The 18,877-nt window shown below is 30.2% G+C and overlaps 1 protein-coding gene across 2 annotated transcripts in view; it reads right to left on the reverse strand.

Annotated features, from left to right (window-relative positions):
• Positions 1 to 1,945: 1,945 nt before the first annotated feature.
• LOC100211091 (zinc finger-containing ubiquitin peptidase 1) overlaps positions 1,946 to 18,877 on the reverse strand; it is a 30,807-nt gene continuing 13,875 nt past the window's right edge. For both annotated transcript variants that reach the window (XM_065792969.1, XM_065792968.1), the window contains exons 7-8: positions 12,743 to 12,966; positions 1,946 to 2,119 (exon numbers count right to left, since the gene is read on the reverse strand). In XM_065792969.1, coding sequence (XP_065649041.1) covers positions 2,084 to 2,119; positions 12,743 to 12,966 — 260 coding nt within the window. In that variant the 3' untranslated portion in view covers positions 1,946 to 2,083. The remainder of the gene's footprint in view (positions 2,120 to 12,742; positions 12,967 to 18,877) is intronic.

Consider the following 18,877-nt stretch of genomic DNA (forward strand, 5'->3'; position numbering starts at 1 on the left):
TACAGCTTGGTCAACATTTTGTCGAGTTGCACTTGTTTTGTCCAGAAGGAAATCAACTTTTTTTAATACTTTTGATTAATTTATTAATTTTCGTGTACAAATAATGAACTTTGTGATGAATAAAACTTGAAGAACTTTGTCTCTAAACAGTTACATAGTTATTTCTTTGAATTGAAAAAATGCAGCACTTTTATATAAAGAAACTAAATTAGCATTATTTGGTTGCACTCGTTTTGTCCGATACTATATATATATATATATATATATATATATATATATATATATATATATATATATATATATATATATATATATATATATATATATATATATATATATATATAATACGTGATAATCTAGATTTAGCAATCAACAATAATATTCAAACAATATTTAGATAATTAAAATCATCAAGATGCTGTGTCCGCCCCTGCATACATCAAATTAATGTTTTTGTTTTAAAAAGTATAATGCTTGTTCACTTCCATTATATAAAGGTTAAATAACTATTTTATGAGCAATCTTATCATATTTCGTAAATATTGTAAGGCTTCAAACTCGTTCATTTGTTTTATTTTTGTAAAAGCAATTGTTGTTATTATTTTTAAAAATTGAGTTATTTTTGAGGCATGATTCACAAGTAAGTATATCTGGTGAAATTGCCATAGTTTTTGTTTCAAACTCTTTTTTATTTACCAAAGGGGCAGCATTTGTATACCATTACTTAGGATAATCATTTTTTTGAGTAGAAAAGTATAGTCTGACAGTTTTTTACTATTTACACTAGATAATGAATTAAATTTAGGTTTTTAGACTTATTTATGATAAATACCAAAGGGCTTGTTACTATCAACATTATTTGACCGATCTCTTTTTCTTAAAAGAAACTTTCTACTTTCACGTCTTGTAAATGTTTTCGGTTTGTATATACTTTATTTTTATGTTCATCATTATCTTTCATTTGGTTTGTTGCCTTTAAATCTTTATCACAACACCAGGTTTATCACTTTTTGATTTTATGCGGTTGAGTCGTTTATTAAAAGAGCCATCAGTCGTCAAACAATTAAAACCTTTATTTCCTCATTTTCATGTTGCATATTTTTTTCAGTCGATTTACAAAATTTATTAAGACCATGTAATATCAAAATGAATTCTCTTCTCAACTTTCTTTATTTTCAGCTGAAACAGAGGTTAATATTCTTGTTTCTTTTGGTTCCAAAGACTTACTATCAAATAAGCTACTAAATAGCTCTGAACAAATAAATTCGGAATTAAATTTAAAAAATTAAATTCAAAAAAGTGAAAAGAAAATTTGAAAAGTTAGCATTTGATATGATTCCGAATAAACAATGAATATGAGAAAAATATAACTTTAGATTATATCTAACCTAAACCTAACGGCAAAAATCTAATAACTGGTAAAAAAAAAATCAAGTATAACACTATTACTGGACACGGTAATAGTGTTATACTTGATTTTTTTTACCAGTTATTAGATTTTAATCGATACTGTTTGAACAAAAGTTTAAACACTATCGATTAAACTTATCTCGATCATTAGATCGAGATAAGTTTAATCGATACTGTTTAAAGTCTCAACACAAAACTTTGATCGGAATCAAGTGATCAAATGTATTGCATCAAGCCTATTTGATACGGGCTGAACGTGTCATTAAATGATAGCCACACTCGATTTATAGGATGGCATAAATGTAAACTATGTGTGGCTATGGTGCTTATACCACTCAGGTGGTAGCCACATATGGTTTACATTTGTCTATACTATTAAATTATTATAAATATCATAACCATACATGGCCACATCTGCATCATCTCATAAATCGATTGTGGTTATACATGTGGCGCGCATCAAACATTTCTTGTTGGTTATTCAGTGTGAAACTAAATTCAAAACAAGAACCAAAAATAAAAATAAAATCAATAATTTGAATTAAGAAACTTTTTTTTTTTATAAACAAAATATTTACAAATTGTATACATACTTTACATAACAACAACAAAAGAGATGTTTGAGCAAATACGTGAATAAATGTTTATTTTGTAAAACAATGTTGCCTAACTACTAAATAATGCGAATAGATGAAATATACTTGCTTTCCTAAAAATAAATAAATAAAGTAAGCAATTAAGTGTGTTCTACATTCTTACAAAAGTGTTATACATTCTAAAAGTAAAGTGTACTTATGGAAATTAACACATGCACTTTTCTTAAGTAGAAAAAAAATGTCACATTTTTTTAATGCAATAAAATTTCACCAGTCAGTGTATGGGCGACAACTAGAAATCGTCATAGGCGGGGGTGCATCCATTAACTGATTATAGGCACATATATCAATATCGCTTCAGTTCTGCACACATTTACTAAAAGTAGTTTTTATGTGTGTGTGTGAAAAAAAAAAAAAAAAAGAAATACGGAAAATTGTTTTTTTTTTCCCGGTATTCTTTATTATAAATTTTTTCTTTAAAACGTTTCACTCAAATAATTTTAGGCAACAACAAAGGATATTAGAGAAAACACACGAATAAATGTTTATTTTATAAAACAACTATATTGACCAACTACTAAAGAATGCGAACAGATGAAATAAGTTAACTTTCTTAAAAAAAAAGCAAATTAAATGTGTCATTTATTCTAATCACTTTAATTTTTGAAATGGACCGTTCCCTCTATAGAAAAAAACCGCAATGCATTTTGGTCTTTGTATTCACCGAAAATAAACAAATCTGTGTTAAAGCTTTTTAAAATAAACAGTCAAGTAATTTAATTTAAAAAGACTTTTCAAAATGATTTCAAATGATACAATATCTTGTGATAAACTAATAACTCATTCTATTAAAGAAAATATTACTGTTGAGTCAACAAAACAACAAAATACCGCGGTGGCATAACTTGTTGTGTTCCATTATGCAACAATAATTCGCTCAAAAACAAAAACTTATCGTTTTACATCATCCCAAAAGAAAGTAATTTGAGAAAAAAATCTTTAATTAGTAGGAAAAACTTTGTTCCTTCTACTTCTCATCGGGTTTGCTCAGTCCACTTTACAGGAGGAAAAAAGACTAATACGAACAACTGTCCATCTTTACTGTCAAAACAAGTTAAAGACAACATAAAAAAACCAAGAATCACAGTAAATAGTTCTGTTGGATATAAAAGAAAAATAGACGAAATTGAAAACGAAAAAAATGATGTTAATTTTTCATTTGAAGAAACCGAGCCTGAAAAGTTAAAAAAAGAAATTATTATCCTAAAGGACAAACTGAACATTATAAAAACTAAAAAGAAAGAAATGAAAAATATTATTATGAACCAAAATCACACTATCAATCAATTAAAATTTACAATTGACAGATTTAAACATAATCAAGCCCACTTTAAATTTTATACTGGCTTTGAATCATACAACCTATTTAAAGTTTTACTAGAATATTTAGAACCTGCTGCAAGCAAACTTATATATTGGGGGTCAAATACAAATATTGAAAAAACAACAAACTTTAATTACAATAAAAAAGAATGAGTTCAGAGTCTGAATTGTTTTTAGTTTTAACAAGATTTCGACTTGGCCTTTTGGTTGAAGACATGGCACTGCGCTTTGACATATCCTCAAGTCATGTTAGTAGAATTATAGTGACATGGACTGATTTTTTGCATTCTCAAATGCGTATGCTACCAATTTGGGCAACAAAACAAACTGTAAAAGAAACAATGCCAAAATGTTTTAAAGAAAAATATGAATCAACAAGGGTAATCTTAGACTGCACTGAACTGTTTATCGAAATGCCTACATCTTTTCGAAGCCAGTCTGCAACTTTTTCTATTTATAAACATAAAAATACAGCAAAAGGATTAATTGGAATAGCACCAAATGGAGCCATAACTTTTGTTTCTGATTTATACTGTGGTCGTTTTTCGGACAAACAAATTACTAAAGATTGTGGCATATACAACCTGCTTGAACCAGGAGACAGTGTAATGACAGATAGAGGTTTTGATATTGCTGATGATTTACCGGAAAACGTTTCATTAAATATACCACCATTTCTAAATGGAAAAGCTCAACTCAGTCTAGAAAACTATGAAACTAGAAAAATTGCTGCTGTTCGTATTCATGTAGAAAGAGCAATACAGCTAATAAAAAATTATCACATTTTACAAACACCATTTAAATTGTCTATGGCACCAGAAATTAATAAAACTTGGATAGTTTGTTGTTATTTAGCAAACTTTTTGCCACAACTTGTTTCAGATAAATAAAATGTTTGTAAAAAATAGAAAAACAGTTAATCTAAACTGCAAATATATTTTCTTGCATAAACTCAAAGTAAAATTTAGTTAATTTTGGTAAAGAAGTTTTTTCCCATTGCTCTTTAAGAAATTTAATACTCTCTATAAAAACATCTTTTTCAATATAAACTATAAAATCTAGTTCTGTGACCTCTAATAATGCCATAACACCTTGACATTGATAAAAATAAACATGATTTTGTTTAAGCATTGTTTTACCATCAACAACAGAAAGAAAAAATGTTTTATCTAGGCAAGCTTCAGCTATAGTTAAATCTTTTTTTGAATAAGGACATTTGATTTCAACAGCCCTTATTTTTTCATTTACAAATACAATTCCATCAGGGCTTGTACCGAGCCAAGGCCATTTTGGGTTTATGATAAATCCACATCTCGTTACTGATACGTTTTTTATATTTTCATACTTTTTTATTGCGGTGTTTTCATTTATTTTACCCCAATTACAAGCTTTGTTGCAAGAGCTTTTTTTATTGTTTTTCAAAATTCTATTCAAAATAGAGGCAGGAAATATACTTTTTTGTCTATTAATAACAAAACCAAAGTTTGAAGATGTCAAGCGTTTTTTTCTTTCTTTAAGCCATAAACTTGTAGATTGTGATAAAGTAGCTCTTTCCAAAGTCTCTATTTTCTCTTTTGATAGAACTAAATATTTTGAAATAAACATCAATTGAGTTTCATCAAATTCAAATGAATCACTGAATTCTACTTCAAATCCATTAATTATGTTATCAACAAGATTAAACATGACATCAGAATTTAAATAGAGTTCTTTTACATTTAGCTGATATTCAGATATTGATGTTTCATAGTAAAACGTGGAATGATAATTGTTTCCTTTTAAAAGATTTGCAAATGCTATTCCTTCTCCTAGATTATATAAACTATCAGACAGTTTTTTTAATTTTTTCATCGCTTGGATTATGTGCAAAAATTGGGGTTGCACAAAAGTTTCTATTTCCTGATACAAAAGGACGCTTTCGTGAGTTGTTTAAATCCTTTTCTAAATCACTCTTTTCAAAGGAAACTTTAGAAAGCTTAATTGATTCTGAATTTTTTCCTTCAGCAGGAACATGCCATTGTTGTAACACTTCTGTGCATGTTTTATCGAATGGTACAGAGTTTAAATTTAATTGCTTATATTCATTTAACTGAAATAATACTGAAGCAACATGCTTGCAACATCCTCCCATACCAGCTTTACAATTACATTTAGCATACAAAATATCTCCTTCTTTTTGACCAAAAATGTACATAAATAAGGTACTGATTTTTTTTCATTGAAGCTGAAACGTTAGCTCTAACAAGAAAAGAATTTATTTCAATCTTGACATTAGGTTTTACAACTAAATTTTTAACGAAGTTCTCCTTAAATAGCTGATACCCAGAGTTTTTTTGCTTTGAAGCACCTCTAGCTCCGAAATCAGTCGAACTATCGTCTATAATTAAATATTTGTGTATTTTTTCTTGGCTTATATTAGGTAGTAAAGAAAGACATCTTGACCAAGAGCTTATTTGTTCTTGTACAACTTCTTCAGCATCTATTTGGTTAAACTGACTAGATATTTCTCGAAATACTGGTTGAGTAGCGATTGAAATGTTTTTAAAAAAACATGGATCAATATCAATAGTATTTGAATCATTTTCCAAACTAGTTTCATAGCTATCAACTTTTTTTATTGCTGACATGTAATATGTTTTGATAATTTGTTTATTTTCGGTGAATACAAAGACCAAAATGCACCGCGGTTTTTTTCTATACAGGGAACGGTCCATTAACCCAGAAACTTTTTTTTTTTAAAGAAAAAAATTAAAAAACGATATTTAGCGATAAAACGAAGTTTTTTTTTAAAAGTTAAACGTTTAAATGACAATAAAAACTCTTTTTTAACCCATCTATTTCATATATACAAGCCATCTATTTCAGTGATAACAAAATAGTACAAAATTTCTTTGATTGTAATTCTAAAGTTTTCAAAGTTATATCAGCAACAAAATCTAGCAATCACGTTTTTTTTACTATCTTCGTTTTATTTAATGTTTCACAGTTTCTGTTTAATTCCTTCCCAACCACACTTGCGTAGTTTGACAGGTTCCCATAATGTCGTTTTATTCAATCATTATGAAAAAAGTTGAAGCAACTTTTTACAACTTGATGCCTTTCCGAGCGTTAATCTTTTCAGAGAATCTAATTTGGGGATCAAGATTATTTTGATAGTACCATTTGGAAGACTCGTATACGTGGCTAAATCAAGGGTTTTGTATCAGAGATTTTCTACATTTAGGTATTGCCTTCGCCACGACTTTTACTTGTGTCTCTGTTTTATGACTATGCAACTCACTCTATTATCTCCTAATGATGGTACAGCTCTAAAACTCAGTTTTATGGTTCTGAGGCTGGTAGTCAGGTTTCCCGAACTTTGTGGTAGCTCTCAGAGAGGCTAATTCAGTCAACAGCTGTAAAATATCAGACACTAACAGTGCCATGTTGCGCATGGATGGTGTCCCTGTTCACACTTTTGGTGTGCATTGTCGAGGCCACATTTGGAGCCATTTGTTACGGCTTAGGGTTTAATAATAGTAATGAAGCAATTGCTAGGACTATTAAATAGTGTACTGAGTACTATCTAAGCTTTGAGTCAAGTTCTTTAACAAATTTAAAAATGAATAAAGTACCAATAACTAAAAAACACAAAAAACCATCACCAAGGTCTTTAAACCTATCATTCACTAATATTCGTGATCTTCGAAGTAACTTTTCTTCTGTTGAGTCTTATCTCTTGCAAAGTTCACCAGACCTACTTGCTCTTTGTGAGACTAATTTGAGTTCGGCTGTCATATCTTGTGATCTTAGAATTGTGGTTATCTTCCTTTAATTCGTAAAGACTCCAATAGTCACATACTTGGCCTGGGCATTGACATTTGTAAGAATTCAACCATTTGTCTGGAAACTAGGTTTGAATCCACCGACTATTCTTTTATGTGCTTTTGCTTAGCACCACTTCACTCTATCGCCTTTCTATATCGCTCTCCTTCATTTTAAGACTGCACTCTTTTCGATGTTATTTCTGATCAAATTGACCAAGCCCACTCTCTTTATCCATCAGTCAATATCGTTGTTGTTGGTGACTTTAACGTTCATCACACTGAATGGCTTGGCTCTAGTGTCGGCGACTCTGCGGGCGTTAAGGGTCATAACTTTTGCCTTTCTCAATCCCTAACTTAAATAGTCAACTTTCCAACTCGTTTTCCAGACAACTCGAATCATTAACTTTCTCTACTCAACTTATGTCTTGTTTCTGATAGTCAGTGTTCAGTTTCTCCACATTCACCCTTAGGTGCCTCTGATCATGATTTTATCTCTTTAAAACTATTATCTCATACTTCTTCATCATCTGAATCCCCAATCACCTTACCTCTTACAACTACCTTCAAACTGACTGGGATTCTTTCCGTGATTTTTTTCGTGATGCTCCTTGGATAGAAATCTTTCGTCTTCTTACTAATAAATGTGCTTCTTACATAACTTCTTGGATTCAGGCTGGCATGGAATCTTTTATTCCTTCTCAATGATTCCAAGTAAAGCTTAGAAAAAATATGGTTAAGTAATGGTTACGATTGGAAATGTGAGGCACAATGTAAGGTAAACTAAGGAGAAGAGTAAGCTCTTCTCCTTGGGTTACTTCACATTGTTCTGCTGCAATTTCCAATCGAAACCATTACTTCCATATCTATAAGCAAAACAATTCTCCAGAAAACAGACAACTGTTTACTATTGCTAAAAACCATTGTAAATTTTTGTCTAACGCCAAAGCCCGCTATTCTCAGGTCATGAAATCTCGTATTTATCTCAAATATTAGGCTCTCGTGACTTCTGATGAATCTTTAACAGATTTTATCATTTCACCTAAATAAAAAAGCTGAATTGTTTGCTAAGAACTTTTCATCAATATCATCTCTTGATTCCACTAGTTGCGCTCTAACTGATATTGCCGACAAACAGGTTGATCCATTGCTTGACATTTGTAATACTCCAGCTTCTATATCTAAAGTGATTTTTTGCTTAGACTCTTCTGCAGCTTGTGGTCCGGACAACATTCCTGTTGTAGTCTAGCAGAAGTGTTCTCCGGAGCTGTCATCAAAACTATTTAACAAGTGCTTATCGGAGTCTTGTTTTTCGGCTTAACTTACTTTCTGATCATCAATATGGATTTTGATCTTCTCGTTCTACAGCTGATTTGCTAACATTATTAACCGATAGGTTTTATCATACATTAGATAGAGGTGATGAGGTTAAGGCTATTGCTCTTGACATTTCTAAAGCTTTTAATAAAATTTGGCATGCTGGTCTTCTCCATAAGCTTTCTTCTTACGGTGTAACAGGTAACATCTTTAAGATTATTGAATTCTTCCTTAACAATCATAGTATAAAAGTTGTCCTCAATGGAAAGCACTCTTCTTCATATCCTGTAACTTCAGGGGTTCCTCAAGGTTCTATCCTTGGCCCTATTCTCACATCTAAGATGGCATTGTTTGCTGATGATACTACCATTTATTGTCTTACCATGTCTTGATAAGAAGCCAACACTCTCTGATTGCTTGGAGGGGGCATTTGAGCTTGAAAAAGATCTTACTGCCACAGCTTGGGGCTCACAGTGGCTGGTGAACTTTAATTCAGATAAAACTCAAGTTTTATCAGCCAATCATTACCACAATAATTCAGATCTTCCTAGATTTATGAATGATGATGTACTCGACGAGTCATCTACCCTTCATCTTCTAGGATTAACTCTCACTTCCGATCTTTCTTGGAAACTATATATCAAATCCATTGCAAAATTGATATTTGCTAAGGTTGCATCTCTTTATCATGTTTGCCACTTTCTTACTCCGGATTCTATTCTTTATCTCTATAAATCTCAAATCCATCTTTATATGGAATACTGTTGCCATATCTGGGGCGGATCTTCCAATGATGCCCTTTCTCTTTTAGACAAGGCGCAAAAACACATTGTAAACATAGTTGGACCTGCTCTTGCAGCCAACCTCCAACCATCATCACATTGTCATAATGTTGCTTTTCTTTCTCTTTTTTACAAATACTATAATGGGCACTGCTCTAAAGAGGTAGCGTCTCTTGTGCCATCTACTAAAATTCATTCTCGTGTTACTTGTTTTTCAATCAAGTCTCATCCTTTTTCTGCGACTGTTCCTAAGTGCTCCAAAAACTCTTACTCATCTAGTTTTTTTCCTGGAACATCAGTTCTTTGAAATTCGCTTCCTTCATCTTGTTTTCCTTATTAATATAAATTTGCCAACTTATAAGTCGTTTGTCAATCGCTATCTTGCTCTATAAACTTCATCTTTTCTCTTCCAGTAACTTCCGACTCTAACAGTGGTTGCTTGCAGCCTTGTTGGAAGCGAAGATGTCTTATGTTATGATGTTAGATTTTTTTTAACTGTATAAGGGAGCATGCATAAATTACAAACGCAAGTATTATTAAAAAGTTGCCCAAGCGTACAAGGGTAGGGAGTGTTCAAAAGTATAAAAACAGTTTGCCTTTCTTTCTCATTAATTTTTCATAAAGCTTGATTATTTATTTATTATGTTTTTAAAATTTTGAAGTTGCTTTGTCTCAATTTTGTAATAAATAATATCTAAGTAGTTAATAGGGGCATATGTACATATTTTTACAACTTATTTGTTTTAATTTAAGGGTGATCAGCCTTTTTTTTCGCCAATATATAAGAAATGTAATGAAAAGCAATTTAAATTCTATTTACACACTTTTATATAAAAAACTTCTCGAAAACAACCTGAAGTTTTTTAAATTTAAGCCAAAATTAAGTTAAATTAAATAATAAAATGTTTCTTACTTCTTAATATTTATTATATATTACACCTAAAGTATTCCTACATATTTGTTTCCCGATAGAAACTATTTTTAAAAGATCCTTAGAAAAATTAATTTTACAGTTGCTTGGTTTTGAATTTGTATTTGGCAAAGAAAGCAAAAAATACTCTTAATTATAGACAACTTATCAAGACAAAACTATGTTGTTGGTTATGTTGCTCTTGCTTATTTCAGAGCTCCTTCCATTCTGTTCGAGACCTTGGAGTAAGAATAAAAAAAAGAGAGATTAAAAACAAATAGTAAACATATAAACCAATAATTTTTTAAGATATGTAGCTATGAAAATAGCTGCTATGATTAGACACTGACTTCAGCAAAATCTTTTTAGAAAAATACTTTCATAAAATAGTTGCGAAGTAATAGAGCTTTGCAAAATGCTTTAACAATGCGTTTTATTACAATACTCTTTATTCTTTAGTATTCTTCTATTCTTTAGTAAGAGACTTTTATTTTCTAAAAAATCTTGATACTGTTGCTTGTTTTGACAGCAGCAGATCTTGTATTGTAAAGCTTTACCAAATAATAAGCTGTCTCCAGGATTAACAAAATACTAAATCCCACACTGTTGAAAATTATGACATTATCAATTCTTCCCTGATAAAGGTCTGAAACAAAACAAGCAGCTCCATTAAGATTTACAGCAATTAGACATTTCATGATAAAATTATGGTTATATGAATAAAATATGGTTATATTACCTTGTTTACCATAATCACATGGCATTTATGGAAAAATTCAGTTCAACCAATGGAGCAGCTTATGTTATTGAAATTAAAAAAAATTATTGAAGAAACTTTTGAAATTGTTGCCGGTGAAAGTAAAAACTTCAAAAACTTTAAAGTGACAAAAAAGAAACATCTGTGTTGTAAATATACTGCAAAAAAATTATTTAAAATACAAATACTGGATTAAAAAAGTAATCAAATTACAAATAAAAATACACTCAAGCGAAGGTATTTAAAATATAAAAACAAAGTACTCAATATAAAAGTATTTAAAATACATTCTTTTGAAAAACCAAAAATAAAAAAAGGGGAATTGAAAATGCTTTAAAGCAACTAAAGTTTAAAATAAAAACAAATTCTAATCTAAATGCTTGTTGGATTTCAGTAACAACAATTGCTCAAAATGTTTATCTGATAACCGATTTCGATGTGGCACAGTAAAATAGGCTCCTTTAGAAAATAGCCATTCAACTGGAGCAGACGATGGAGCAATTGCATTAACTCTGAAAAGTTTCTTAACAACTGGGTATTGTTCCAAACATGCTAATGAAGATGTGTATAAGCCATCTTTAAGATATTGTAAACACTCGATAGTGACTGCTGACTGACTAGCCTGACTTGTATGCAGCTTATTTTTAGTAATTAAAAATCAAAAATGATCATCAGCTTTAGATATCGATGCTTTGTCAGCATCTGCAGAGCTTTTAGTTTAATTGATTTTTTGTGCCTTTTCTATGATTTTTTTTTTAAATCAGTCTCTCTTTTCCTCTGGAACCCATCGCAGCTTCAAATGAGGATGAGATGCAGCTACACTTGCATAGATTCTGGATAAACTATTGTATTCAAACAAATGTAGGAAATACCAATCTATATTTGAAATCAATCCCTCATATAAACTTTCATTGTGGATAACTTTTGGAAAAAGCACCACAAGTTTCTTTCAAACTTATTGAGCTGCTGGCATCAGAAACCCCAGACAGCAACTAATTTTTGCTGACACATGACCACAGTTTTGAGCAATCGGTCATTGCTCCCATGTATTGTCGTTTGTATAAACCTTGTCCATTTTTAATTAATTTTGGAATATCACTTGTGGCAAGGAGGTTCAGAGTATGACTAGCACTATGTATGACTAGGAGCTAGAGTATGACACCTCATGTGCTTTAATAAATGCTTGTCGTTACTTGTTTGTTCTTGCTCATTATTCAGAATGGTTTTAACATTAATTATCTCCACTTCATATGTATCTTCTTTATCTAATGAACTTTGTGGTTCTGCTGATTCTAATGATATTAAGTTTTCACTATCATCAAACTCGCTATCATCTTGGCATTCATTAAATGCTTCGACAAAATTTTAATAATTATCATTCACAGTGAAAGCTATGTTGTGATGATCAACCCCAAAGTCTGTAAAGAATGTATATTAAAAAGTTGCTCTGCAATTGTGTCAAATGTATGACTGTATGACTTCTTTTGAAATTTTGCAGGCAAGCGCAACAGACATTCAAGATAAATCTTCCTAATCCAAATAAGGTCAGCAATAATTAGCCGCCCTTAATCTGTGTGAGGTCAGCATCAGGTCGGCAGAAAAAATGTGAAGCAAAGGTTTGACCATAAAACATAGAAACAAGCCCGGCAATTTTTTGCTAACCTGAAACACTTCAAGGTTGGCAGTTAGGTCGGCATAGCCGACCCTAATTTCGAGGGCTGATATACATATTTATATAATTAATATAAAGTCAAACATTAAATAATTATATTATCTATTATTACCTGGATTTCTTTTGGTAAATTAATAGCTCCATCAATATAAAGAATTTGAAACTCTTTTTGTCTCAACTGCTTAATAGACTTTCGAAAATGTTTTATCATACTTTTTTGATTCTGTAAACTAATGAAACTTTGCATTTGTTTCACATTAGTCGAAGGATCCAGTAGCAATAAGAAACATTCTTTATTTTTATGTTCTTCAATTCCAATACAAAGTCGACTGTGACCTGAAAGTTTAAAATCTGTTAAAATTGAGTAAAAACAGTGCACTTTTATAAAATTGATTGCATCATCACTATGCAGTGATGTTTAAAAAATGAAAGAAGTTTTTTCTTCCATGTTGTTGGTTGTGTCAAAATGCAGGCATGCACATTGTTGGTTTTATGAAAATGCATGCATGCGCATTTGTTGGTTGTATGAAAAAACTATTTCAATGATTCCAGTAAAAACTGATTTACTATTTTCAGTCAGTTTTATTTTTCAATAATTGCATTTTTTAATATTTATAGGCTGTTTTTGAAAAAAGACTTATGGGGTAAGATGGCAAAATTTTCACAGGTCTTTTTGAAAAGTTGACTACTTTCAAAAATTTTAATGTCAAAATGTTTAGGACAAATTTTTAAACGAAATTATGAAAAAAATAATTATTTGTTGTACGCCCCAATGAGAAAACTGATTTTCATAATCATAAGCAAAGTAAAAATTCATTGATAAATTTCAAATTTCAATAAAAATATTTTAGAGCTTAGAAGATATGATCATTTCTAGAAACACTTGTCAAACTCTTAAAAAATTAGAAAAAAAAAAGAAAAAAACTTCAGTTGAAAATCTATCAAATTTGTTATTTATTTGGATTCACACTAACATAATTAATACACTAAATATAATAAGAACGTAAAATGTATTGAACTGGCAACTAGGGATCTTTTGCTAAGCCTGATTTAACTGTACACCAACATTAACTGTAATCCCAAACTTCTTTCCAGCCTAATTGGGTTATGTTCAAGCTGCAAGATTTGCAAGATGTCTACTAAACCAAAAAAGAGGAATCTTTATCATATTTTAATTTTTAATAGAAAAGTGAAATTTTACTCCAAAGAAACCAAGAATACTGGTGTTAACAAAGTTCTAATATTGGTTTTAATGTTAACCAAAAATATTAGCAAAAGCCACATAAATCTTCAAACTCTTATAGAGAAAAAAAAGCTCAACAATTTAAATTCTACCTGCAGCAGATCTCAAATTCCTAAAAATTTTCTTGGACAACTGAAAACCTTCAATATGCTGAAAAATTTGTATAAAAGCTTAAAATGAATCCAAAAATTGTTTCAAGCAACTCTACAATAATGTTATACATCCATGTCTTCTGGTTGAGATAGGAGAGATATATGTGATGTAACTCCTCCTAAAGAACTTCATTTACTAATGCAGATTACAACAGCGATTTCAAGAGTAAAGAATCTGATGTCTCAAGCCATAGAATTTAGATTTTACTCAACCTTGTAAATCCTAAGTTTGTAATTTAACAAACCTTTTTTAAATTTCAGATACATTATGTTATACCATTTGATATTATAATATATATTATATTATACCTAGTTTTATATTCATATTTACAGATGAAGATGATATTATATCATACCATACAGATAGTATTTTATTATAATATACAATAAAATATTATATTGGAGATTATCAGGGGTGTGGAGTTGAAAAAAAAAAGTACCAATTCCGACTCCAATTGTTAAAATTTTTAGAGTACGAGTCCGACTCCAACTCTAACTTTAAAGTGAATATGGAAAAAATTTATTTTTACAAATTTTTGAAAAATTCTTTGAATTTTTTAAAAAATATGAAGGTTAAATGGTTTCATTGAAGGTTAAATATTTTGTACATGAATGTGCAGAACCGAGAAGTTTTACCATTGGAGTCAGAGTTGCAATTTTGATTAGCCACTCCGCTGCAAATGTTGCAGCTATGATCTATCTATCTATCTATCTATCTATCTATCTATCTATATATATATATATATATATATATATATATATATATATATATATATATATATATATATATATATACAGTATCGGACAAAACGAGTGCAACCAAATAATGCTAATTTAGTTTTTTTATATAAAAGTGCTGCATTTTTTCAATTTAGAGAAATAACTATGTAACTGTTTAGAGATAAAGTTCTTCAAGTTTTATTTATCACAAAGTTCATTATTTGTACACGAAAATTAATAAATTAATCAAAAGTATTAAAAAAAGTTGATTTCCTTCTGGACAAAACAAGTGCAACTCGACAAAATGTTGACCAAGTGGCAATTCCTTTGTTGTCGTGGCAAATCCTTTGTTGTTGATCACAGCCTTGCATCTTCGAGGCATAGATTCGATCAAGTGATCAATGAAACTTTGTGGAATCGCTGCCCAGGCCTTTTGGATTTGTTCAAACAGTTGATCCTTATTACGAACACCTTCACGATTAATTCTGCGGTTGACGATCTCCCACAGGTTCTTGATAGGGTTGAGATCCGGAGATTGAGGCGGCCAATCCATCACCGATAGGTGATTGTCTTAAAACCACTGCTTGACTACTTTTGCAGTGTGTTTCGGATCGTTGTCTTGCTGAAAAACCCATTTTATTGGCATATTCCATTCAGCATGAAGTAACATAACATCTTTCAGGATATTTTTATACATGAAACGGTCCATTATTCCATCGTTTCGATGTATTGGACCTAGACCGTTAGCAGAAAAACACCCCTAGACCATTACATCGTCTCCACCATGCTTCACGGTCTTATGGCAGAAACGTAAATCGAGGCGTTTTCCGGCCGGTCGACGTACACGGCAAATGCTATTGCTCCCAATGATGTTGAACTTCGATTCATCACTGAACAGGACAGTTTGCCATTTCTGCACATTCCAGTCAATATGAGATGTAGCAAACAGGAGTCTTTTCTTCTGGTTTTTTAGTGAAATCAGCGGTTTCTTTGCAGGGCGTCGAGAAAACAATCCGGCTTCAACAGCACGTCGTCTGATTGTTCCATCCGATACAGGCAGCCCTAATTGCTTTTGTATCTCGACTAATGATATCCAGGGATCCTTCTTGACGGATCTGACAATCATAGAATTCTCTCTAGAAGTGGTGGAACGCGGTCTTCCACCTTTGTTATCTGCTGCAAAATTCCCCATAGAACGATATTTGGAACATAGTCTTGATACGGTCCATTTTTTCACGCGATATTTATCACAAATACTTTTTTGTGACATTCCACTTACGTAATCGCCAATAATTTTCTTTCTTAGTTCCAATCCAAGACTGTCGGGAGCCATTTTTGCACTTGAAGTCATAAAAATAATAAAAATAAATAATCACGCTTCTCAAGGCTTACCGTGTTACATTTACCTTGTGATGATACAATAATGCTCTGTGGAACACAACGTCTTGGTTGGATGTGGACTGTATTGATGTAATGAAACACTTGTTGTATTTCACTTCTTGTATTGATGTTCTTCGATAAAACACTTTGATAAAACTCACTTCGATAAACTGTCTTGATAATACTGACAGATTGACTTACATATACTGACTGAATTACATGTTGATTTACATGTCTCTTATATAGTAAAATGAACCTGTGTGAATCTGTTCTGGAAGATTCTAGATGCTTCTTTTCGATGCTCTGGAAGCTTCTGGATGCGTCTGGATGCTTCTAAATGTTTCTGGATATTTCTGGATGCTTCCAGATGCTTCTTCTGGAAACTTCTTTTAATTATTAAAAAACTTCCATGACGTTGACACGGACCAGACTTAAGAAAATGAAACAAACCAAAAAAGTTGCACTTGTTTTGTCCGCTGCAAAATGGCACTTGTCAACGAAATTCTGCCTGTGTGCTGTCACCTGTCAGCCGATTGCTCATGTCATGGCATGCTATGAATCCAGACTCCTGAACTGTTTGCTGTGGTAGTATAGTTCGTTTCATTTTTAAGACATGTAAAATTAGGAACACTTTTTAGCATTGTTCGATGTTGGTTGCAAATGTTTTGTCCAATACTGTGTATATATATATATATATCTATTATATATCAATGTCTATTAATTATAAGATGAAAGTAAAAAAATATTTTTTGATTTTGATGAAATCTCGAGGGTCCTTTTTGGATTTTGAAGCCTTGACGGGTCCTAATATTTTTGAATTTTTTTTTTCTAAACCATACCAACCTTGTACTCAAAAAAAGCAGAAAAAAATGCTTGTTTCATAAATAATAATTTTATTAAAAACATTTTTGAGTGAAAAAATACTTGCAAAAATATACCTTAACCTCCTTGTTGAAGACAGGGGTTTTTAATAAAAAAAACAACTCTACTTTTTTAATTTTTATTTTTTAATAAAAACAAATATTATTCTCAAAATCAGCATATTATTCTGCTTCTTTTGAGTATTAAGTTGATATAGTTTAGAAAAAAAAAATTTAAACAATATTAGGACCCATTAAAAATTTAGAATCCAAAGAGGAACCTCAAGAACTCATCTAAATTAAAAATAAGAGTAAGATTCTTTTTTCACCAAAAGATATCGATTTGGTGGTCAGGCAAATCAAATTTCAAAAATTTTTAAAATCGCTCCACCCTAATACATATACATATATATATATATATATATATATATATATATATATATATATATATATATATATATATATATATATATATATATGTATATTTATTATGTATATATATAATACATATATATATATGTATATTTATATGTATATATATAAATATACATATATATATGTATATTTATATATATATATGTACACACACACCTATAGTATCACTTACGGGGACAAATTTTACAAAGAAACGAACACTTACGGGGACATTAGCATTATTGGGGACACTTTAGTGTACCTGTTAATTTTTTGTTCCCGTAAGCATCATTTTTTTTGTAAAAAAAATATCCCCGTAAGCAACTTTTATAGAGAATGAAAAGAACATACATCTAATATAAAATAGCCAGACTCTCAGCAGAGTGCTGCTACATTGATTGAGGTTTGGTTTGGGTCAGCATCAAGGTCAGGCTTAGGGTTAAGGTTACAGTAAGGTTTAAATATGGTAATATTACTGTAATTAATCGTTTTTGTAAACGGATGAAAATAAAAATAATATATGATAAATAAAAATAACAAAAATAAAAATAAAAAACATATTTTTATAATAAAAAAAATAAATTTAAATATGTATAAATAAAAATAAAAATATGATAAAAATTATCATATTTTTATTTTTTTTTAATTTAAATTTTTGATTTTTATCATATCTTTATTTTTATTTATGCATATTTAAATTTATTTTCTTATTATAAAAATATGTTTTTTATTTTTATTTTTGTTATTTTTATTTATTTATTACATATTATTTTCATTTTTATTTTCATCCGTTTACAAAAACGATTAATTACAATAATATTACCATATTTAAACCTTACTGTAACCCTAACCATAAGCCTGACCTTGATGCTGACCTAAACCAAACCTCAATCGATGTAGCAGCACTCTGCTGCGAGTCAGGCTATTTTATGTTAGATGTAGGTACTTTTCATTCTCTATAAAAGTTGCTTACGAGGATTTTTTTTTTTACAAAAAAATGATACTTACGGGAACAAAAAATTAACGGGTACACTAAAGTGTCCCCAATAAAATCATAAATATTGATAAAAAATAGTATAGAAAAAGGAAAAAACACACAATAAAACGGGAACAAAAAAAAAACATGTCGCCGTAAGGGTCAACAAAGAGTATCTATATATATATATATATATATATATATATATATATATATATATATATATATATATATATATATATATAGATGTGATAATGGTGTAGTGGTAGAGCGCTCACTTCATAAGCGAGAGGTTCCAAGTTTGATCCCCACCACATCCCAGGTAGTACTATGCTCAACTTATTTTCGGTGCAGCAGCCTTATATATATCTTTAGTGTTGACATTGTGTATAAGAGTATATGTTATATTAGTAAGAAAACATAAATTAATATGAATTCTCATAATGCAATTAATAATTTATTATTAGAAATTTTTATTAGATTAAATTATTTTTTATTAGAT

Source organism: Hydra vulgaris, chromosome 03, assembly GCF_038396675.1.
Source record: "Hydra vulgaris chromosome 03, alternate assembly HydraT2T_AEP".
Lineage (NCBI taxonomy): Eukaryota > Metazoa > Cnidaria > Hydrozoa > Anthoathecata > Hydridae > Hydra > Hydra vulgaris.